Source organism: Phyllostomus hastatus, unplaced genomic scaffold (assembly GCF_019186645.2).
Source record: "Phyllostomus hastatus isolate PE091 unplaced genomic scaffold, TTU_PhHast_1.1 phas_scaffold_1066, whole genome shotgun sequence".
NCBI lineage: Eukaryota > Metazoa > Chordata > Mammalia > Chiroptera > Phyllostomidae > Phyllostomus > Phyllostomus hastatus.
Window position 1 is genome coordinate 15,787,615 of NW_025334004.1, and position 24,679 is coordinate 15,812,293.

The 24,679-nt window shown below is 44.6% G+C and overlaps 1 protein-coding gene across 7 annotated transcripts in view; it reads right to left on the reverse strand.

Moving 5' to 3' along the window:
- Positions 1-1,057: 1,057 nt before the first annotated feature.
- The window catches only part of STN1 (STN1 subunit of CST complex), a 39,331-nt gene continuing 15,709 nt past the window's right edge, over positions 1,058-24,679 (reverse strand). For all 7 annotated transcript variants that reach the window (XM_045854546.1, XM_045854543.1, XM_045854542.1 and 4 more), the window contains exons 5-10: positions 22,023-22,181; positions 21,153-21,273; positions 19,678-19,852; positions 14,862-14,984; positions 11,548-11,620; positions 1,058-2,815 (exon numbers count right to left, since the gene is read on the reverse strand). In XM_045854546.1, coding sequence (XP_045710502.1) covers positions 2,658-2,815; positions 11,548-11,620; positions 14,862-14,984; positions 19,678-19,852; positions 21,153-21,273; positions 22,023-22,181 — 809 coding nt within the window. In that variant the 3' untranslated portion in view covers positions 1,058-2,657. The remainder of the gene's footprint in view (positions 2,816-11,547; positions 11,621-14,861; positions 14,985-19,677; positions 19,853-21,152; positions 21,274-22,022; positions 22,182-24,679) is intronic.

Genomic DNA, 24,679 nt, shown 5'->3' on the forward strand with positions numbered 1-24,679 from the left:
AGTGCATGGGAGGTGGCCCGGCTGTGGTTAGCCCCAGAGGATTTTCCAAGAACTTCCCTCATCTCATAAGTTATTAAGTTGCTGTGGGATATAAGGTCCTCCTTATTCTTAGTTCGCTCATGATTCAGATAATGCGCGTGGGGGGTGGGGAGAAACAGCTTTATTGTTTTTGTGACTCTTGCCAATTGTAAACATATCAAAGAACAGACATGTAGTTAAAAAGCGTCTGACATCTCACTTTTCTGAGGCAACAAGTGTATCACTTTGGTGAGCATTTCTAGTAATCACTGTCTGATGTGCAGTGATTCATATAGCATTTCTCAAATATTTTTATGAGCATGGTGTTCATTTACGTTCATCCAGAAACTGACCCTGAGACCAGGATGGGAGGCATGTCAGACAGGAATGGGGAGTGGGGAAGTATGGGAGGGGAAGGCAGCCCATCAAGGATGGCTGTCGTTAGCTGGTGGTGTGGTGGATGGAGCTAAATCCCGCAGAGAAACCCTGGGAAACGGCGTGGAACACGTGCCCCAGAGATAGGTCATTTGCAGGGCAATAGAGGGGTCAGCAGGAAGTTGAAAGCAGGGGTTTGGAGTTCAGAAGACATCCCAACTGGATATAAACTGCAGAACCTCTCAGCATATAGATGGCTGGAGCCACAGGACTGGCTAAGATCTCCAGGAACGTGAGCTAGGCAGAAACGTGGTCCGTGGTCCGGGACTGAGCCCGGAGCCCTCAGGGAGACGGGGGACTGCGCAGAGGCGGCTGAGAGAGAGCACCCAGAGCTCGGTGTCTGGGAGCAGGCACTGGTCATGTGGAACAGAGGCGCGACTCCATCACCTGCCCGGGCACACACCGGGTCTCTGTCTGGGGATGGATGGGGTCAGGACGTCCTGCACATTCAACGATAACCTTGAAAATAATGTCTGCCACTGCCAGATAATTGGCCCAAAGCCTCCAGGAACTTCAGGGTGTTAAGGGGCACTGTATTTAGTCATGTATGTCCCCAGTGCGGGGAAATGAACTGAGATACATATTGACCCAGGAAAAAAATATATAAATGTATCCATGTGCGACATTTATATACAGGTACATATAGAAACTCTCTATACAGATATATTGGACACATATGTACACACAGGCAGGTTTAGATCAGTAGTATTATACTACATAAACAGATCTGTAACTTTATTTTCTTTCCACTAAAATCTATTGGGAACAGTGCTCTGTGGCAATCATGTCTGTCTGCTCCCATTAGTTTAATGGTTGCGTAGTATTTCATTGTATATACATACACTATTTTTTCCTATCCTTTCCCCAACATAGAACTCTAAATTATATAGCAGTGGGAGTTCTGTGCATTCACCCTTTCACACCCGTGTGGCTATCCCCTTGGGATCAACTCTAGCAGTGGGGCTGCTGTGTGCAAGAGCAGCGTGCCCTTTTAATGGCCTCATCCAAGGCTGCTTCCTGGCAGTTCCAATAATCTGAGATGTATTCAATATGGAATAGCCAATGCCCTCGGGGAAGAACCATAGGGGTATCACTCCAGGTAAACCCTCTTCTATACCACAGGGAGGACCCTGGGCAGCCACCCGGGTAATGGCTATTAGAAATAGGGCAGAGGTCTGGGTCAAGTCAGAAGAGTCCGTGACGGAAAGCCATCTGCCAGCACTAGCCCTCCACCTGACATGAGGAGCTGCAGCTGACTCTGAATGTAAAACCCCTTCACCTCCACACACAGCAGAGCAGCTCCCCAGGCCAGCAGGCTCTGCGGCAGAGCCGCTAAGAGCTCATTACATCAAGAGCAAACGCAGGGGACTGTAATTAACTCCGAATCTTTCTCCACATTTGATTTTTGCTGGCTGGATTTGTCATCTTGCTGTTAGAACAAGCCCTCTGCATGCCTCAGATTTTTTTCCCTTGACCTTGTCATTCAGAGCAGAGGCGTGACTCTGTCGCCTGTCCGGGCACGTACTGAGTCTTTGTGGGGAGACACCTTGTGACTCAGAAAAAACCACGGACCCAGAGCCATGCCTGGGACCCATTTATGGCCATTGCTGGGTGGGTCTGTAAAAGCACTGAATACAGGACTCACAACCCACCGCGGGTGCCTGACCCTTGGAAAGCGTAGTTCCACAGCACTCACTCAGGGACAGCTAGCTTCCTACGTAGGGTTCTTAACCATTAAGCAGACACACAAGAATATTTCTGATAGTCTAACCTTTTAAAAAGTTTCAGGCCTGTGTGATCTGGCCACATGCTCTTCAGTTCCCATGTCCACGGGCTTTACCATGTGATGTCCCTTCACCTCGAGAGTCCCACCCACACACACTGATTCAGCCACCAACACTGTCTCCGCCCCTTCTGCTTTACCAAGGATGCTCAGTCCAGTGAGGAGGTCAAACGAGAGGGTTTTCTTGCATGTCATGGCTGAGAAAAGTCACTTTACCCCAAGAATATAGTAGGTAGAAGGCAGCCTACAGAATTTATGCCAAATTCCATTCCTCAAATGACCGTATTTCACAGTTGATTATAAGATAACTGCCTTCCAACCTATGAGCCTCTGCATGGTGTTTAAAACCAGGGCCTGGAAATGAACACCACTCAGTCCTCCTTGCCGGCCCGGCTCTGCCAGGGCTGTCTGCGGCCCGTCCTCAGAACGCTATGTAGTACTGCTCCATTGTGCTGACGATGTCACTCTGGTCCTCCAGGAACTCCAGCACCTGCTGCAGCACGGGCTCACTCAGGCCCGGGCTGACGCTCAGGCGGGCGCAGGCCAAGATGTGCCGGAAGTGGCAGCCCTTCTCCATGTCTGTAGGAAAAAAGCAGCCGGCTGAGCTTGGACACACCCGTCAGACCCTCCTTCTCCTCGCCCTCTAAATCAAAGCCCTCTCAGGATCTCCTGAATCAGAACCTGCACCTTAATAAGATCTCCAGATGACTCTTATGTACATTAAAGTCAGAGATGCACTGGTCTAGGTTATCAGAAAAAAGCAAAATGAAACACCCTGATCTCAGGCCTGTCTATGGACCCACTGCTCAGGGACTCAGCTTTCAAGGATTCCCAGTTGATAATTTTATATCCACAACCTAATAGATTTTTAGCACTCAATAACCGTTTTGCTCCTACGCATGTGTAAGTACAGTGCATCCTGTGCTGAACCCCTAGCTGCCCAGGTGGGACCCCGCTTGAGACGGAGAGCAGAGCCTGTTTGTGGCAACCTCCCTCTCCTAAGCCCCGGCTGAGGGGGCTGCCTTGGGGGTGGGGCTCCCAGCTCTGCTCTGCCTCACTCCTCTCAGCACAGGCTTCCAAGAAGGTCTGTCTCTGACAGCTGTGTTCTAGGAGCTTCTCACCCTCTCTCTGCCCAAAACAAAGACTACTGGGTGTGCAGTGGTCAAAGCTCAGGAGGAGTAACCTCTCTCTGGGCCGAAACCCATCAGTGAGCTAGAGCAGTGGTGTGCAGCTTGGGCCGTGGCCGTCAGAGGGTCGCGCAGTCAGCTGAGTGGGTTGCGATTAGCATTCTCTCTCTTGACAAACAGACTAAAGGGGAAAATTACAGGATGCACTACATCATAGGCAGGATGAGTCTTATTTTGTGAAACCATTTCCAGATATATATAACTTATATCTATCTATCTAGATAGATATAACTTATATCTATCTATTTATAATTCTATAATTTATTGGGGCAGGATGTAAAACGCATTCGTAACTCTGAGTCAAAGCTGAACCGCATTACTAAAAACAAACTCTCCCTGGTTTTCACCTCACAGCCCCACGGCAGAGCCAGGCTTGGCCTCTCATGTTCCACACAGTCACTGGATGTCTTTAGATGACAAAATGTTTTAAGTGCCAGCAAGGTGCACGAAGAGGTATCATGGTGTTGGGCAAAGTGTGGTGGGTCCTTGTGGCTTCGGGCAAGTCACAGAACCGTCAAGCTTCAGTTTTCTCCCCTATGGAGAGGGAGGCTGGGGAGGGGACACGCCTGTGCGATCCCTTCCAGCTCAAAGTGTCGGAAACCATCACAGGTGGCAGCCTGGGCTAACAAAGACTTGCTCAATTCTGACCTCTAGTGGCTGTGAACTCATTATTCCTCCCAGTTGGGGTTATCGTTGGAAAACTTGCCACCTCCACTTGTCTCCACATTTCCAGTCTGTTTTCTTCAGCATTCATTTGATAAAGACTTCCTGAACACCTCCTATGTGTATATTATTTTAAGAAAGGAGGGGGAGCAGATAAAGAGTACAGATAGAGAGCTGACTATTCAAGTCCAGGCTGTTTGACTGGGACAAAGTGAGTCACATCTCTGTTTCCTCATCTGTAAAATGGGAAGAAAATCACCTATGTCACCAGTGGTCATGTGGATTTAAGGAGACCCATGGCAGGTGCTTCTTACCTGGGGAGTGACTATGATTCTATCACCATAGCCATAACCTGGGAAGATGCTCGTAACCTAGTCCCTGCTGTGAAGATGCATCAAGTCTTCCCAAAGGCCTTACACTGCTTCTTCAGAAAGGCCAGTCTGCTAAGAGATATCTGGTAAAGCGACCTTTCGGTTACACAGAGAGAGGGACTGGTCTTAGTTCTTTAAATGTTCGGTAGAAGTCACCAGTGCAGCCGTCAGGTCCAGGGCTGTCCTCTGCTGGGAGATTTTAAGTCACCAATTCAATCTCCTTCCAAGTTACAGATCCATTCAGATTTTCTATTTCTTTGTAATTTAGTTTTGGTGGGTTTCAATGTTCCTTCATCTGGCATACATTTGTCCACAGTATTCTCTTACAATTCTTTTTATTTCTGTAGAATCAGTACTAATATCCTCATTTTTATTTCTGATTTCAGTGATTTGAGTCTTCTCTATTTCTTATTCCATCTACCTAAAGGTTTGGCAAATTTGTTGACCTTTTCAGAGAACCAACTTTTGGCGTCAAAGATTTACTCAATTGTTTTCTATTCTCTACTTCACTTATCTTTGCTCTAATCATTATTTCCTTCCTTCTGATTGCTCTGGGCTTAGTTTGTTCTTCTTTGTCTAATTCCTTAAATAGCAGTCAGGTTGTTGAGACCCTTCTTGTTTTCTAATGGTTTTAGCTGTACAGTTCCCCTTAGCACCACTTTCGCTGTGTTCCATGTTTTGGTATGTTGTGTTTTTGTTTTCAAACATCTCTATTTTCTAATTTCCCTGTGATTTCTTCTTTGATCTATTAACTGTTTAAGAGTGTTATTTAGTTTCCACTGATTGGCGTGAGTTTTCCAGCTTTACTTCTGTTACTGACTTCTAACTTCATCCTGTTGGGGTCAGAGAAGATATTTTGTACTATATCTACCATTTCAAATCCATTGAGACTTAATTAGTGGCCTAACATGTGGTCTGTCCTGGAAATGTCCCCTGTGCATTTAAGAATGGGTATTCTGCCGTCAGAGAGTATTTTGTATACATCTGCTAGATACAGTTGATTTATTGTGAAAATTTCTCTATTTCCTCCCTTTTCTGATTGTTCTATCCATTATAGAGAGTGGGGTGCTGAACTATTGTAGAATTGTATTTCTCCCTTCAACTGTGTCAGTTTTTGCTCCGTGTATCTTGATGGTCTGTCATTAGGTACATAAATGTTTATAATTCTATCTTCTTGGTATATTGACTCTTTCATTGATGCACAATGTACTTGTTTCTTATAATCCTTTATGCCTTAAAAATCCCAAGTCTATTTTGTCTAATATCAGTATGTTTCATCTATCTACTTCATTTTATCTAATGTCAGTATAGCCACCCCTGCTCTATTTTGGTGACTATTTTACATTGGGTATTTTTTTCCCACTCTTCATTTTCAATCCATCTGTGTCTTTGGATCTAAAACGAGTCTCTTGTATACAGTATACAGTTGGGTCATGGTTGTTTTTTTCTTAAACCCTTCTGCCAATTTCTGTCTTTTGATTGGGGAGTTTAATGTTTCTATTTGAAGTAATTACTGATAAGGAGGGACTTACTTCTGTCTTTTTGCTGTTTGTTTTCTATACGCCTTATACCTTTTTGTCTCTCATTTCCTGCGTTGCTGTCTTTTATGTTTAGTTATGTTTATGTTTTTCTAATGAAACATTTAAACACCTTTCTCATATCCTTTTGTATATATTTTCTAGCTACTTTCTTTGTGGTTACCGTAGGGATTACACTAAACTTCCTAAAATCATAACACCCTAATTTGAATTTATTCCAGCTCAACTTCAGTAATTTACAAAGACTCTGCTCCTTCGTAGCTCTGTCCCCACCCCTTTTGGCTCATGTCACAAAATCACATCTTTACACATTGTGAACCTAAGAACATAAACTAACAATTCTTTTAAATGCATTAATCTCTTAAATTATGTGGGAAAAAATGTGGAGTTACAAACCAAAGTTAAAATAATATAAATGTTTAGACCAGTACTTGTTTTTTGTTGTTAAAAAGTGTATTAGTCTCTAAAATTATGTAGAGACCAAAAAATGGACTTACCAACCATTGTTATGACAATATTGGCTTTTCTAATTGTCCAAGTATTTCCTTTATTGAAATCTTTTTTTCTTCATATGGGTTCGAGTTACTGTCTAATGCTTTTTCCTCTCACCTTGCTGGGCTCCTTTGAGTACATCCTGCAGAGCAGGTCTAGCAGTAACAAACCCCCTTGTCTTTTATGTACCGTGGAATGCCTTGATTTCTCCTTCACTTCTGAAGGACAGTTTTTCTGGATACAGGACCTTGGCTTATGGTTTTTCTCTAGCACTGACTGCATCAGCCTATGGCCTCAGGGCCCCAAAGTGTCTGAGAAAGCTGCTGCTAATCTTACAATGATCCCTTGTACATAACAAGTTGCTTCTCTCTTGCTGCTTTCAAGATTCTTTCTTTGTCTTTAAAAGTTTGATTACAATGTGTCTTGGTGTGGTCTCTTTTGAGTTCATCCTACTTGGAGTTTATTGAAGTTTTTGGATATTTATATTCATATCTTTCATCAACTTAGGGAAGTTTTCAGCCATTATCTCTTCAAATATTCTCTCTGCCCCTTTCTCTCTTCACCTTCTGGGACTCACACAGTGCATATGTTGGTCCACTCCACGATGTCCCATGTGTCCCTTAGGCTCTGTTCACTCCTCTTCTACTGCAAGTTTGCTGCTTCTTTCTTCTGCCTGTCAAAATCTGCATTTGAATCACTGTAGGAAATTCTTCATTTTAGTTATTGTACTTTTCAGCCCCAAATTTTTATATACAAGGTCTGTTCAGAAGGTAGCCCCCCAAGTAATAAGAAAAATAGAGACATTTCTTGACAAAGATACAAGATACAAGAAACATTGTACACAGGACAATGAAACCTCCGTCCCCTTTCAAGTAGGCACCTTGAGACCTCACACGGTTCTCCCAGTTGCCATCTGTTGTCCTGTCGTATTTTCCTGAATTTCATCAATTGTCTGAAATCTCTTCCCTTTCAAAGGTGATTTTAGTTCTGGGAAAAGCCAGAAGTCACAGGGTGCCAAATCTGAGCTGCAGAGGGGGAGTCACCTGAGTGATTTGATGTTTCACTAAAAATCTCTGCACCAGACGTGACGCATGAGCGGGTATGTTGTGATGAAGCTCCCAATCACCACTTGCCCACAGCTGCAGCCTTCTCAATCATCTGACTAGTTTCCATGGAGGAATGTTCAAGCTTAATGAAAATTTATTGCAGATTCATTGCTCTACTGGCTCAGTCATTTTGAATGTGACGACCACAAGGTACACATGCTCACTCAATGGCGTCTATCGCCCCCACTGACTAGCACAGTGAAGTTGTCATTGTTCACACATGTGCACTCCAGTCCACTCTCCTTGGCTGCCAGGTTACATCAATGTTGTGCAAACCATTCTCATTATACTAACAATAGCTGGACTTTTCTTGGACAGACCTATATTTTTAGGTTTTCTTTCTCTTTATATTTCCATTTTGTTCAACCATTTTCTTGAATTTCTTCACATCTTCCTTCAGTTCTCTGAGCATCTTTAAGACAGTCATTTTAAAGTTTTTGTCCAGTATATCTGCCATTAGGTTCTTTTCAGGAGCACTTTCTATTGATACATACATATTTTTTTCTTTTGAATGGGCAATACTTTCCTGTTTCTTTGTACACGCTGTGATTCTTAGTTGAAAACTGGACATTTGAATCTAGCCATGTGGTAACTTTGGAGATCAGATTCTCCCCTAACCCAGGGTTTGCTGTTGTCTGTTGTTATTATTGTCCCTGTACCAAGGATCAGACTGAGGTGTAAAACTTAAGGTCTTTTCAGGTCTTTTTCTGAGCCTGTGTCTTTCTCTGGGTGTGTGTGGTCACTTTCTGATTTCCCTCATATATTCAGTAGCTTTTGAATGCACGAGTTTTTCTTTTCCGGTTCCCACAAAGGGGAGAAAAGGAAAATAAGGGGGATTAAAAATTGGGGGGGGGGGGAGGGCACCAGTACTTCCCCTTAAGACACTTCAGGTGTTCAGGGAGGGGCTCACATCATTGGGACAAAATGCAACAATGGCCACCCACCTCTTCATCTGTCCCTCTGTAATCAGAGGCAACAATGAGCAGAGCACACGGCCCTTATACTTTGAGGACAGGCTCTTTTTTGCCTGCCCTAGCTCCTGCAAGCTCCATGCAAGCTGCTCCAGAAACAAATGCACAGCTGTCCACTACATAGCTGGGGTAAGGGATAGGTTACCAAGAGGTGAGCATTGACTGAAATTAACACCAATTTACTGTCATTTGGAGGTTGCAAATTTTCAATAGCTTTCAGAGTTCCAAAATAGTTCCATCAGTCAGATGCAACTGTTGCCTAAATAGACAGATTCCTAGTGCTTCCTACTCTACCATCTTCATAATAGTTTTATAAAACACCAATTTATTTAATCCTCATAACAATCTATCATGCAGGCAATGTTATCCCCATTTTATACATAAAGAAACTGAGGCACAGCCTTACCCAAAGTCACACAGCTGCAAAGTGGCAGAGCTGGGATTCAAACCTAGGAAAGGTGGCCTCAGAGCCCAGCTCTTTACGACTATGCTATGCTGCCCATCTTTAGATAAACCCCATACTGGTGCTTTAGGAACCTAAAACAAGCCTCATGTTTACAGTCCTTTTATTATTATAGGTTTAACCTTGGCTAAAATACTTATAAATGACTATAAAGATTTTAAGTTCTCTCACTAATCATCCTGACAAGGAAAAACTCAATGCTATATTTTGTATGAAAAGTTAGTAATGAACAAAAGGTCTAGGAGGAATGGTTAGATAAATAGTCAGCTATCTATTTATATATTTAATGGAATGCTGTGCAGCTATTAAAAAGACTGAGACACTTTTATATGTACTATTGCCAAATGACCTCCGGAAGCCAATGTTCAATTTAAAATACAAGATATAGCCCTGGCTGGTATAGTTCAGTGGATTGAGCACAGGCTGCAAACCAAAACATTGCTGGTTCAATTCCCAGTCAGGGCACATGCCTGGGTTGCAGGCCAGGTCCCCAATAGGGGGTGCTCAACAGGCCACCACACATTGATATTTCTCTCCCTCTCTTTCCCCTTTCCTTCTCCTCTCTAAAAATAAATAAAATCTAAAAGAAAAAAAGAAATAACTAAAAGTAAATAAATAAGTAAATAAAATAAAATAAAAGAACACTGAGTATTATATGCTAACCTTTACTTGTCCTTTTTAAAAAGGGTGAACTATACAAACATACTTACAAGTGTGTATACACATCCCTAGAAGGATATGCAGGAAACTAGGAACAACTACTGCCTTTGGCAAGGGGAACGCAAAGCTCTGGTCTCGTTGCTGGGAGGGAGACTGGCTTTTCTGTGTGTATTTTTGTACTGTTTGACTTTTTATCATGTGCATACATTATTATTCAAAATAACTTTTTAATGTCATAGATACTTCCTGTGAAAAGGAGTAGTTGCAGTAGACTCCCCAGCAGTCTCCACGGAGTATTTTCATTGGCATTCTCAGCTATTCAAGCCCCAGGAATTCAGCTCCCGGGAGCTACCAGTTCTAGGGAATTGGTGTAGAGGCTCCCACTTATAGACTGAGTGACAGAGGCTGTCCACCCTGACACAACACTCACCAAAGCAGGAGCTGGCCTGTGGATTAGAAGTGGACATAAAATATGCCACTTCACAGACCCTTACATCACTGAGGCTACTTGGCTCTCCTAAGAAATAAAGTGTGAATTCCTTTCATTTGCTGTACCAGGCCCTGGGATTATTTCAACCCATCCTGTTCCTCATGCAGATGAAAATAAGAATCTGGAACTAGGATGAGTGCAGGGATATTGCATAGGGAACAGCCTGTCACCCTTTCTTGGTTAAGAAAGCCCACATTCCACTGCTCTTAAAAGCTCCTTAAAGTGTGGATGGACAGATTCCCCCCACCCTCCAGCTAAAGGATATTTGTTCTTATTGGTCTGAATGCAGTAAACAACAACCAGAAACCTTGCATTCAGATAACTGGTTCCTTTAGGTTTATTTTAAGATCTGTCATCATGCGACTCTGACCTCATAGGTCCTTAAAGGCTAAGTTGGGCTGCATATCAAACACCAAGGCCAGAGACCTGGTCCAGCTCTACCCAGTGACTCAGCCTGGAAGAGGTCCAGGCCCCAGGGACGCACGGGTTAAAGGGACTGGAGGCAGACTTCCCTGCAGGGAAAGGACGCAGAATGAGGAGACCTGCGTCACTAACCAGCCTTTTCACTTTTCTTCTAGTCTCGTTTGTTGATGTATGCCAACATTTGTTATTAGCAGATATTTGCAGAGGACAGATTTTGAAAAGTCACCTTTAAGACTGATGAGTTTTTATAGGACTTAAAGATAGGACTGCTACTTTTTTCTCTTTCTAACTAATAGGAAGGTGGTAATGTCTGTTGTCAGACTATCTACAGTTTGAGTTTCTAACCACTAGGGGCTGACCTAACTCCACCAAAACCAACAATTTCCTAAACCACTTTTGCAAATTATTAGGTTTCAGGATGACTGAATTATACTGTTCATACACTGTCATGTCTAGAACCATTCCTCCCAACACTGAAGGGCATGAAGTCAAAACAGTGGAAAATTTCAGGTTTGGGTTCAAAGACAAAGAGCAAAAATAGGACAAGAAATAACGCAAACCAGAGAGAACATTAGAACCAGAAAGGCATCGAAAGGTCCTGGCTCCGTGGCTGGCCTCACTGGATTGTGACCACCGGAGGCGCTCACCCACCACGCCCCCACCCCACTCCTCGAGAATCAGAATCCCCAGGAGTGGGGTCTGAGCACCATATGTTCAAAAAATCCCCACGGCTGGTTTTTACGTGCAGCCAAGATCAGGACGCCTGTGCTACCCTAACACTCACTTCAGAGAGGAAGAACCTGAGGCTCTGAGAGGGCACGGGCCTCGACCATCACACTTCTAAGTTGCTACTGGGGAAAGCCCATCCCCTGACTCTCCATCCAGTGCTCTCGGGGGGAAGCGTTCCCCTCCAGCGCATCAGGACACATATGTGTGACGCCACTTACGGTTGGGTTTCTGGCAGTCTTCCCGAATGATACGGTGGATCTTTCTGTGCAGTTCTTTGTCTTCTCTGGTTACCTAAACAGCAAGAGAAGTTCGGAGAGAAAGTATCCTTAAGTAACACAGAGGCTATATCATCCAGACTCCCAAATTAGTACTTGAGATAGTTTCTACCGATTTCGTACAATCATCATCCTGACACCAACATGCTTTTCTTTTTCCTTTTAGATTTTATTTATTTATCTTTAGATAGGAAGGGAAGGAGAAAGAGAGGGAGAGAAACATCAATGTGTGGTTGCCTCTTGTGGTACCCACCTGCCCTCTACCACCTGGGACCTGGTCCACAACCCAGTCATGTGCCCTGACCCGGAATCAAACCAGCGACTATTTGGTTCACAGGTTGGCACTCAATCCACCGAGCCACACCACCCAGGGCACAACATGGTTTTCAATGCTGGGCCTACTGTCAAACCAGTTCTCACCCTCAGCAGCTTACTGCTTTGTCACTGACCCGGAGGTACACCTTTCGGGGGCTGGTCCACTGAGGCCATGATGTAAAGAGAAACTGGAATACTTTTAAGGAGCAGCTTTCCTTTTAAATATTCATAACACATTCATAAATTTCTTTTATTTGTTATATTTTTGAGGGGGGCACGAGTGACCGAAGGCTCTGATCTCAACTCCAGGACTCTTTCCTCTGGGCTCTGACACCTGCCTGGCATTTCATTAGTTTTATTCCTCTTTCTAACCACGAAGAAAAACAAAAGAACTAAAATTGTAAGGACAAGCTAGCAGGGGGATACATCTAGCCTATCCCTTGAGACCCTTTCTGTTTTCAAAGGCAAACCTAACCTAGTTCCTTCCTCAGCCAGCTCGGGTAAGAGGAAAGCAGCAGCCAGCTGGGTCCCCCTTCATGTTCAGTAGTAAATCTGGCAATAAAACAAACAAATAAAAAATAGAAAGGGGAAAAGAGGAACAAAGGAAAAGAGGAAGAAAGGACAAAGAAAAAAGAAGCATGCAAACAAACACATACAGGGTGGGGCAAAAGGAGGTTTATAAGTTGTTCACATGGAAAAATAATAATAAATAATACAAGAACAAACTGTGTTCTCCTGGCTGGGTGGCTCAGACAGTTGGAGCATTGTCCTGTACACATTAAGGTTGCGGGTTCAATCCCTGGTTGGGGTGCATATGGGAGGCAGCCGATTGATGTTTCTCCCTCACATTGATGTTTCTCTCTCCCCCACTCCTCTCTCTAAAATCTATAAAAACATACCCTCGAGTGAGGATTAAAAAAAAAAAAGGAACTGTGTTTTGCATACTCACAACTGTAAACTTACTTTTGCTCCACCCTGCCTATCAGGAGTGCTTGTCTGAGGGGACTTACAGAGTGACCAGACTGGAGGATGGGGACACCAATGGTGCCTGCCTTTTCACAGGCTGTTGTGAGGATTACATGCGGTGATGGGGGTGACGGCTGCTGAAGGCTGGAGAGCACCCCACAAACAGGAGTATCCACACCAGGTGGTGACTACTCCTCGGAAGCCAGACGGCTATGTTGAAAGGGAAGGCGTGGTGTCAGGGAAGGGGGGTGGCTCCACTGAGGAAAGAGAGCAATTGTTGCTTGATCACCCCACTCCAGCTCACACTGACTCACAGGAGGAAGTGCCCCAGCCCTGCCACGCCTCAGCCACGGACTGCTGCCCGTGGTCCTGCTGCTCCTCGGGAAGGGCTGCTTTCAACAGAGTCAGCTGGCCGACCCCAGAGCCTCCCAGGGGCACTGTGATGGGGTCGGGGGTGGGGACAGGCTGGGGGCTGCTAAGGTGAGCTGCCCATCACGAGCTTCTGCAACCCCACAAGAGGCAACCGACTCCCAGCTGGCCTTCCCATCCCGGGAGGGAGTGGCCTGCCCTCAGCCTTCTGCAGATTGGAATACTGTTTTCTAAAGCTGTTCAAATAGTATTTAAAGCATCTCTTAATTTTTTAAAATGTTCTAAAATGGGGCATCACTAGAGTAAATCGATATCAAGAAAATGTCCTATTAAGGAAAGCTTCCCCTCGGGAATCATGCCTGTAAATAGTGAGACTTCTGGCATGCCTCCGAGTTTTGATCTGTCTCCAGGTCTGTCACTTGTAGCTGAAGCCACATCCGTGCTACTGACATCAATGGTCACGAGGGGCCTGGCTGCAGCCTGGCTGCAGCCCGGCTGCAGCCTGGCTACTCCGATATTCAATGTAGGCAGTGAAAGGCGAACCTTTGATTCTGAAAGCATTAGGAAAGCAAGCACTTGTGCCCCTAGTGAGAATGCCGACCAGTCAAGCCTTTAGGCAGCCCATCAGGCTGTGCTGACTGAAAGCTTAGAGGTGCATGCCTTTGCTCCAGTAGTTCCTAAGAGTCAACCTTACAGAAACACACAAGTTCAAAGAGTTGTGCAAAAATAGCCACAGCAGCAGTATTTGTGAGAGCAAAAGTTGGAAACACCATAGATGTCCAGCAGAGAGAAGGGGTTAAAATACTGATGGCAAGTTCCCATAACATGGAATACCATGCAGAAGTCAAAAAGAATGAGGTCGATTTCTAAGTGCTAACATGGAAAGATGGTGCAATGAGCTATTTTGGTGTCAAAAAAAAGTTGCCGAGCCCTGGCCACTATGGCTCAGGGAATTGAGTGCTGGCCTGCAAACCAAAGGGTCACCAGTTGGACTCTCAGCCAGGGCACATGCCTGGGTTGTGGGTCAGATCCCCAGTAGGGGCCACATGAGTGCAACCACACATTGATGTTTCCCTCCTTCTCTTTCTTCCTCCCTTCCCCTCTGTCTAAAAGTAAATAAATAAAATCTTTAAAAAAAAGTGGCTGAGCATTATTTAGAGCGGTGGTTCTTAAATGTCCCGGGGACACTAGGCAATGTCTGGGGACATTTTTGGCTGCCGCAGCCCGGGAGCTGCTACTGGCATGTAGTGGGTGAAGGCCAGGGATGCTGCTAGCCGTCCTACAACACACAGGGCAGCCCCCGTGACAGAGGTGTCCAGCCTGAACAGTGCTGAGGTTGAGAAATCCTGACTTACAGAATGATCACATTTTTTTTGTAAAGCAAAAAAAAGCCAAAGCAACATATATTTATATGTGTGTATTTGTAAATGCACAAGTGTCTAAATGCACAAATGTTTAATAGAATGCTATTAAAAGTAGTACCTTAGGGTTCCTTACTTTATGTACCTCTTTAATGATTTTTAAAAACAGTAAATAGGCATTCTGAAGTAATACATATGTTTGTAACTGAAGCTAAGAAGGAAAACATTAAGTTGCAAGTCTCTCACATAGAAGAGGTTATCAAAACTGCCATCCTTCTGGTAAATGAATCCTTTCTCCTGCAGGAGCTTTATGGCACTCTTAAATATGCTATGAATTGCCTTGGAAGCGGTGTCATTCTTGAAATCTGCCTGTGGAAGGAAAAGGGAGAAAAAAAAGTGAGTCCCGTCTTACAGCACCTGAGAGCAACTCCCTGGACGAACTGGTTTATGAATCCACCCAACAGGCTTTCCATCTGCTGAGTCAAAAAGACCCAGGCACACAGCAGCCTAGCAGGACGGCAGGTGAGGCGGACTGGGAAGTTTGCTCCGGCAGGATCGTGCCCGGTAACTGTTCTACACCTCAGTGATGACTTTTTGTTTAGATCAATGATATGAAGTGGAAAATGCAAAAGGACAATTTTAATTTTTTTCATACAGAGCTAAAACACTGTATACATATTAGCTGTTTCTTTTTTCCCCATGAAAATCATGGCTATATACAATCTCCCTCTAAGGACTTTAAAGAATGTCACACACACTGAAATAAGTCGGGGACTCCTCATGTAGAAAGTATTAAATCGTCTCCTTATTTTATATGAAGATCGATGGTGGCAAGCAGCTCTGCAGAGACTCGCCAAAGGCGGGTGTATGGGCTGCAGACAGACCGGGGTCCCCGCGCGAGGCACAGCCAGCACAGGGAAGGGGCCTCCGCGGCTGTCCGTCAGTTTGCTGTCTCCTCGGTTTCAGTATTTCCTCCCTTCTCGAAGAGCCGGGGTTGCCTAGAGAGCTCGCTGGGCCACCCTATTTCTTACTCCCAGGGACCCCAGGTTTTGGCTATGACCCGTGGTTAACTAGACTCTGGTTCTTCAGCTGGGGACTCTGTATTTCATCTCGGCCACCTTCTCCCTGGCACAACAGCGGGTGATCAATAAAACATCCGTGTAATCAATGGGAATATTTTAGAGGTCACGTCCTCTATATTCCATTAGGGATTTTCATTTCATTCCTCAAACAAAGAAAGTGGTGAACAATAACTGTCCTTCAAGGCACAGATCCATTTTTAAAGTGACAGCAGTCTGTCAATACAGTAAGAAGACTAGAGTGCCAAAGAAATGCAGCTAAGCGTCCAAAACAGTGTGTGAAGGCCAGGTCCTCCCTCTGGTGAAAGGTCCCCATGAAGGCTCTCTGGGGCAGCGCCCAGGGATGCTGAAAAAGACAATGTGCTCGGGACTTGCGGTTGCCACCTCCTCCAAGTGCTGCGGAGAGGAAAGAAACCCCCCAATGGCCTCAAGGGCTGACAGTACCATCCCTGAAGAAACCTTCTCTTTCCGGGAGAGGCGCCCCCAACAGACACAGTCTTAATCTAATAGATCCTGGCAATGTCTCCCCAACGTGCTCTACTGGGTTGAAGAGCGAGTCTGAGACTCTTAAATTATAGTCTAAGTTTTTAGTTTTATGGTCATTAAAACATTAGGGCCTAAAAATCGACAAACATTCCAGGTTACGACAGCACCCACTCTCCGAGGGGAAAATAAGGCCCAGAAATACTTGGTGACTCCCACAGGCAGAGAAGTTACCTGGGTGTGTTTAGAATAAACACCTCCTCTAGCAATCCTCAGTCAGACATCCTCTTATTCAGTGGGGCTTCAGACAAAGCTGTTTTTAATTTTATAGGTGAGTTACTTTACTTCGGGGAAACACAACCCAGTATAGGATCCCCCACAAAACACTGTACTTCATCTTCATACTTCTAAGGAGATTCGGTTTCTTTGGTCAGTTTAATATAAGGATCCTAGGGGTCGAGGCAGTATTACATCTCTGTTAAGATAGAACTGAACTGGAAACTAACCAGAAATGTTGTTACATAACTATTCCTGCCATTGAAAAAGACTCTTACTTCTCCCTAGACCGTACAGAAAGCCCTGCTCCTCCTCCCAGATTTCAGTCAGATCAAGCAGCAGGAAGAGAGGGGGCAGGCCTGCGAGCTTAAAAGCACGGTTTCAGCTGCGAACAAGGAGGACCCAGCAGAGAAGGCTCTCCGTCAACAGCAACAACATGCGAAGCTTCCTTGCCAGAAACATTTGCCTCGGCTGACATTAAAACATATCTCCCTCTCATAAAGACACCGAGTCTCAAGGGTGAAACCTCCAATCTTCTCTTCTTAGCCAGTAAGTAGCTCTTCCTGGCCTGGGATTTGCGTCTTTCTTGTCTTTTTCTAAAGAGCAATGACAGACTCATCCGATTCAGGAAATTGAAACTGCTCAGAGGAAAAAACTGACTGGCTGGACGTGCTGCGCCTTAGCAGGCCTCTCCTTGTTGCAGGTCAGGAACTGGGTGGATCTCTGAAATATATATAGTCTTCATTCCCAAACAAACTCAACATTTATCCAGCTGTCAAACAAACAATGGTTTTGCAAAGCCTGCTTATCAGGTTTCTGGATTTGCTAAGAAGGGCCCCACTGGAAAAAAAAAAGAAAGGGAGAAAACATTCAAACCCCCTCTCCCTCCGCCTATCAGCTCTAACACTATCCCAGTGATTTCTGTGAAGCTTTCATCTGCATGGCGACACGAAATGAACTGGAGCTAGGGTTTCGCCAGCATTGTAAAGCATCCTTACTCTCCCAGGCTCAATTAAGCAGGATTCAATTGAACGACACTGACCTCACCAAGCAGAGCCATGTGAGGGAACAATTCATAATTGATGGAAAATTAGTTTCCAAAGACTGAACAAAGTGCCATAGTCATTTCTTTTTAAACATGCAGCGCTGGGCAGACGCAGGTTTCTCCCCTAAGCATTTTAAGAAAGAAGTCATGGCCAAAGTTCTCCACGGACTGTTCTGCATGGAGGAGCCTTGTAGTCCTCAGAGACCCCGAGTCTCTCCACTTAATCAGAGCCCTCCCCGAAGAGCTGGTTCACAGGAAGAATGTGGTCTTCGCTAGGCTTCAGCGTTTCCTTCCAAACATGCCAACAGAGTGGCCAGAAGTCCTAGAAGGCCAACTTGGCAGGGAGCCCTCTCTAAATGATTAAATGGAGAAAGGTCAACCTTTCTGTCAGGAGACAGCCGGAAAGCCGCACTGGTTAGGAGCAACAATGACACAGGACAAAGCGGGCAGTCATGACCCTCCCCGCCTTGGTGTTTCCTGAAACAGTATCCCTCATCTCTGTGTATAAAATTATGGGTCACTGGACACAGCCTGGTGCCAGGAAGAGGTAATTAGGTCCATGAATGAAACTGAGAAGCAGGGGTCATGCCTAGGAAGTTGGATGGGGGCCTGGGATCTGTTCTCCCAGAATCATGAAGAGTAACTTACGTTGCCTAACAAGGGGATTCGGAGCAGCCCTGTTGGTGATGGCAAAAAACTGGGAAACATCTAAACAGCCCAGGAAAGGAGAGGCTGGCTATATAAACTATGGTGCATGTAACAAAAGAGTATTGTGCAGTGGCAGATCTCTGTATGGCAAGGAGAGGATAAGACACAGTTCAGTGAAAAGCTAGGGACAGACTAGTGTTTAGCCTGATACCAACTGTGTAAAAGAAAAAGCGGGGGGGGGGGGGGGTATCTCCAAGTGGATTTCCGTGACACCAGTAACAGTGCTTGTCTCTGGAGAAGGGGTGGGAGGGAGACACACTTTTAACTAGATACTTCCAGGGACTATTTTAATTTTTAAAAACCATTCATTCTTCAATTAACTAATAATTATCAAAAACCTGCTCTATGGTGCACCAGTTCTAGACCCTGGTCCTAGAGGACAGAGAGTAAGAGAGGGGAGACCTCTGCTCGGAGAGAGCAGATTCTCTGGGAGGAACAGGCGGGCGAACCAACAAATACAGTGATGCAATGCGGTATGAAAGCAGGGTGGCAACACTGTGAGGAAGCAAGTGGCCATCATAGCAGATGGTCTAGCGGGGCAAGAAGGTGGCATTTAAGCAGAGATTATCCTCTGGTGGAAAAATGAAATAAATAAAAACACAAGTCATGTTACAACAACAAAAAATCCAAGAATTGCAATGAAAGGGAAAGCCAAACACTGAAGTCTCAAATAATTCTTAATTCCAAGTAAATATGTAAACACCAAACTGTGTTAAGTTCACCTTTAAAAACAAAAAGATTTTATCCATTCATTTTTAGAGAGAAGAGAAGGGAGGGAGAAAGAGAGGGAGAGAAACACTGATGTGAGAGAGAAACATCGATCAGACGGCTCTCGCATGATGCACCCCGACTGGGGACCGAGCCTGCAACCCAAGCATGTGCCCTGACCGGAAATCAGTCCGAGACCTTTTGCTCTGTGGGATGACGCCCACCTGAGTCACCCCAGTCAGAGTAAGTTCACCTTCAACATTAGGGGTGAGAAAATGGGGACAGCTCTTCCCAGGAGAATAAAAGTAACTTAAAGTGTTCCTTGAAATGTCTACTTATAACCCAGAATGAAAATAATTGGTCTTTATTCAAACTCCTAAAATATGATAGGTTAACTGTACTCTGAAGAGACAGCATGTCAGTAAAAGCCTTGGTTCAAGTTCAATAATCTTGGAAGGATAATTACCTCTTCTTGCCTACTTTCCCCTTACCTGGCACCTGCTGACATTAAGTACCCATCTCAGTGAATACTAAGAACTAAGTACTATGAAGCTTAGACTATCATATATTTTTTTCTACCCAAAGATTAATTAAGCTTAATAAGAGTAAGTCAGTGATCTTCCCAGAATAGAAAGAACATGAAATAGAACCATAACCTCTATTCCTGGGGTCCGCCCTGTGAGTCTTCATAACTCACTCACTCCCTTCAGCTGCAGGTCTGGGGCAGGGAACCCGGATTCCCACAGGGGCCCACTGCACTTACTTGCTCGGAGCAGGTGCTGCGAATCACGGGCTGATTGGCCAGGGACAGCAGAGACTCCACCATTTCCAACTCCTGCTGGTAAAAGGTTTGCACTCTGTTCTTCATGAGGAATTCTTTGGCTTTTTCACTCAGCAAACATGTGAGATTGGCAAGGTCCAAGGCACCTGGATTTTTGCTGGGGAAAGTTTTAAGAAACCTTGTTGAAAAGTATCACCTCCGTTCCTTTTTGATGTATGTAAAACAAACTCAGCTAGAAAGTATAACGCTACATTGATGTTAGTTTTTGACATGGAGTACTGTTCATACTACAAGCACTGTGTGGTTGTTTAAAAAGAATGAAACAGAATGACAAGAACTAATATAGTCATGATAGCTTAAGGAAAAAAATTGTAGAATAGTATGTAAGGCAGGGGTGTCAAACTCATTTACACCGGGGGCCACATCAGCCTCACGGTTGCCTTCAAAGGGCCTAATGTAATTTTAGGACTGTATAAATGTAACTACTCCTTAACTAGGGGCAAGGAGCTCGACACTGCCGCTGGGTAGAAACAAGGTGCCAGGACGGATAAAACAAGGTGGAGGGCCGGATTTGGCCCACGGGCCTTGTGTTTGCCACCTGTGATGCAAGGTGTGATCCCATTTTTGTAAAAGCAAGTGACAACCCACAAAACATCTGGGTGGATACTGCTGCTTGTGTCAGCACGGAGAAAATCGTCTAAAAGGGTAGACGTGAACCCTTGGGCGGTCGTAACCCCTAGGGCTGGCTCTGAGGCGGGAGACAGGGCCACGGAGGACTTTCACTTCTTACTTCATACAGGTCTATAGTTTGGGATGTTTAAAACATAATTTTAAAATAGATGGAATATAGACATGTTTAAAAAATTGAAGTGTACACCGTAAAGTTTCCTTTCTATCCTCCTCCCAGTTCCCACCACTCCTCTGCAACCACTGTTCCTGCTTCTGTCTTCTCCCAGAGTTCTCTGATGCATATACACACTAGAAAACATACAATAAATGCACATGTTCTTGCTCCTCCTGTTTTGCTCTCCCCTGCCTCCCACCGCACCCCACAAAAGAGTAAAATCAGCTCTAGTTGAGAATGACTGGCACTGCGTTTCACAGTTTTTCATTATGACGTGTCATGAGGTCATTCGATTAGGATGCACCTTGGTGCAATTTTCTTCAGGTTTCCTGCTTGGGGCTCATTGGGCTTTTTGGATCTGTGAGTTTATAGTTTTCATCACACTTGGAAAAATCAGCCATTATTTCTTCAGATATTTTCTGTTCCCCCTACTCCTCCAGGGACCCCTGTTACACATGTCTTTTCCTCCCAACAACCTTACAGTCTTACAGTGAGTAGAACAGTGGGCTCAGGATTTGAACCCAGGGCCACCCCAGCATCTGGGCTCCCTCCCTCACCCTGCTTGGCCCTCCTGCGGTGGTTGTATCTTCAGCAGTGGTTGGCCGGAACTTACCGTAGCTCTTCTTTTTCTAGGGCTTGGCTGCGGAAAGGCTGGTCATAAACTTTCCTGTAGATACTGGGCAGCTCAAGCATCCTTGCGATTTGAGTGTTGCACACTGGGTCATCTACTTTACCTAAGAAGCCGCAGGGAAAATCATGCCACAGAAATTACACGGAGTTCAGTTCTTCCCCATGTCCAAGTTGCTGCTGGGGGGACAGTCACTGACACTCTCAGAGGGTCTCCTTCCTTCTGGGAAGTCACACAGTCTCGATGCACTAAATAGATCTCAGCCATCGGGCAAAAAAGGAATGCAGTGCCCTAAGGATCACACACGTGGCCAGGAGTGGCTGGGGACTAGGGAGAGTGCATTAGCTCATTTATTGTAGGCAACCATGGTAGGCAACAGGGGTCCTCCCAGAGATCCCCAAGCAACAACCAGCCAGAGCAGTTGCGAAGGGCATCATCGCTCAGATGATGCAGGACTGCCGTGTATGTGAGTGGCTGTTTTCTTCAAGAGTTAACAAACCTAATGGTGCTCAAGAAATCTCCATCATTTTGAAGAATATGAACACTCTGTCCTAAATGGATTCACACTTGTAACGTCAAAATACTTTAGAAAGGACTATGTTGTCCAAATAACTTTTTCAGCTATATACAACAAATCATGTTTTCCTTCCCAGTTGATTTATGCTTACCTCTATAAAATAAATTTAAGAAACACTGCTTTTCTATAAAAAAAAGCATGTTATAAGGTATAATTTCCTCCATTAAATAGTTAATCATTTTATTTGAACTTTTTAGAGGTGTGACTTTTAGCTAAACAAGTTTACTGGACCCACACCCAGAATAACCACCAATCTGGCAGAAATATCTTGTGCTTACAATAAGAAGCGGCATGAATTTCTCGCTCTTCTCTGAACGTGCGGATGTAACCTCTGACCCGGACGATGTCCCCAATTTCTATCTTTGTCCTCTGCTCAATGGACTCTTGCAGCTTTTTAAGCTGTGAGGTTAAACTCAGTTCTCTTGCCCTTGGAGCAGCTGTAGTTGTTATGGCCAGACCAGAAGAAAAGAGAGAAATGCATAACATAATCGATTCCACCATATTTCTAAGACAGTTTGCACAAGACATTTATTTATTCTATTTCAGATTAATTGTTCTACTATAAGAAATCTGCATAACCTTTTGAAATCCTCCACTGAATAAAAGGCACTGAGCTGTAATTATTCAAAAACAGGGCCAAGGGAACCGTCTAGAAGCCTTGCAGAGCCAGTTCGGTCAGAGGGCTCTATGTGGTCCTCAGCTGAATTCTCTTAGGGTTCAGCTGGGTCCAGCAGCAACAGCTCTCCACAACAGTTCACTGTGTCCTTGCAGGGAGACCGAGGCCTGGAGCAGGGGAGAGGGGGCCTGAGAGTCTCCATTTGTGATTCTGTTTACGGGGAAGGCAATTCACCTTCCGAGGTGGCTCAACACCCTAATCGCTCACCTCTCATCTTCATTGGGTATCTAAGCTAATCACTCAGTATTTCTCTCTCTCTCTCTCACACACCAGTTTGAACTATCAACTTAAGCAACAGAGTCCACCTTACACACAGAAGCACCGTGCATGATCTAAGCTAACCCTGACTTCATGAGCTTAGCACAAGGCTAGATCCATAGGATAAATTCAATAAATGCCAGCTATTTGGACAAAATTATTTTGTTTTCTCTATGGCTTTTCATTGGGGATTACTGGATATAAAGTACAAATAGGTCCAGTTTGTTCCATATTGTTGGAATGTTTGCCAGAAAAAAAAATCAAATTATTCTCTCTTTACAAGGTGTCGCCAGCCACGTGTGTGTGTTTGTGGCTCTTACACAGGCTTCAGTCATTGGGGTTTTTAATACCTTAGAAAACATGCTCTGATCATGTGGCTCAGTTGGTTCGGTGTCGTCCCTCAAAGCAAAAGGTCACTGGTTCAATTTCTGGTCAGTGTACATGCCTGGGTTGCAGGTTTGGTCCCAGGTAGGGCCACGTTCGAGAGGCAACCGATTGATATTTCTCTCCTTCTCTTTCTCCCCCGTCCCTTCCCCTCTCTCTAAAAATAAACAATAAAATCTTTAAAAAAGAAAATGTGGCCCTGGCCATGTCGCTCAGTTGGAGCATCATTCCATGCACCCAAAGCTTGCTGGTTTGGTTCCCGGTCTCACTCTCTCTAAAAATCAGTAGAAACAGGCCCTGGCTGGTGTGGCTCAGTGGACTAAGCACCAGCCTGCAAACTGAGGGGTCACTGGTTCGATTCCTGATTGGGGCACATGTCTGGGGTGCAGGCTGGGTCCTCAGTTGGGGGCATGTGAGAGGCAACCAATCGATGAATCTCTTAAACATCAATGTTTCTCTCCCTTTCTTTTTAAAAATAAATAAATAAAATCTTTTAAAATATAAATAAAAATCAATGGAAACATGCCCATAGGTTAGGATTAAAAAAAAAGAAAGAAAGAAAAGAAAATTGGTTGGTGTGTCTCTCCACACCATGCCCCTCTCCTTTCTTGGAGAGTGAATAAAAACTTCGTTCTCAAAAAAAATTTAAAAAAAGAAAATATGTAATAATTCCATAGTGTTTTGTTTTTAAGTTGGCAGAGAGGCTGCTTTTGTATACCTGCAAGATGACATGCCCTCTGTATTCTTTACGTTTAAGCCCTTCATCTCTTTGGAATACTTTATATTAATTTGTGGAAGACTTTTTGGGGAAACTTTGTCAAGTTATGCGTACTATATCCACTTTCCCAATTCCATTGCTTTTTGCTTTTCATTTCATTTCATCACGTAAAAGTTTGGAGAGCACCTTTCAGTCTTGTCACTGATGACAGCTGTCAGTGCTTTAACGGGGACTCAGGAGAGTCAACACAAACGCCCCTGTCTTCGCTGGAATAAATACACGGCTCCCCCTTCTTTGGGTTGTTTCATGAAAGCTGCAAGGCATGGATGGCAGTTACTCCCTTTTCAACATTGTTATCTACCTAAACCAACACCACATTTGTTAATGCTACTTCATTTCCTGCTGCTGCATTATATTTGGTTTGCCATACATGCACTAGGGTTCCTATAAGGAAATGAATCTCTCATTCGGTCAGATATCTGCTCTTTATTGTAATACGACTTAGATAACTGTGGCTTTGTGCTGTGCGAAGGCATTACTTTTCTTTGACCACGTCTACTACGCCAAGGGAGACAGCCCCCGCAGGAGCCCGGAGGACTTTGTGCATCCGGTGACCTGGTGCAGCTGGGGCTCCAGACCCGATCTGCACTAATGTCCCTCAGCTCACGGGGCTTCTTCAGAAAATGCCCAAGTGTTGCTTTTTAAAAGGTTTTCCGTCTGTGTTCCTATCCCCAACCCCTCATCTACTTAGGCTGAATTCTGAATGTATTTATAAGTTTCGCTACCATTATTCGGACATTACAGGTGATACAACGCTTCATATAGCTCTGCTGAAACCACCAGACTGATGGCTGGTCTGAGAAAAGAGGCCCAGCTTTCAGTTAAAGGGCACGTGAAAC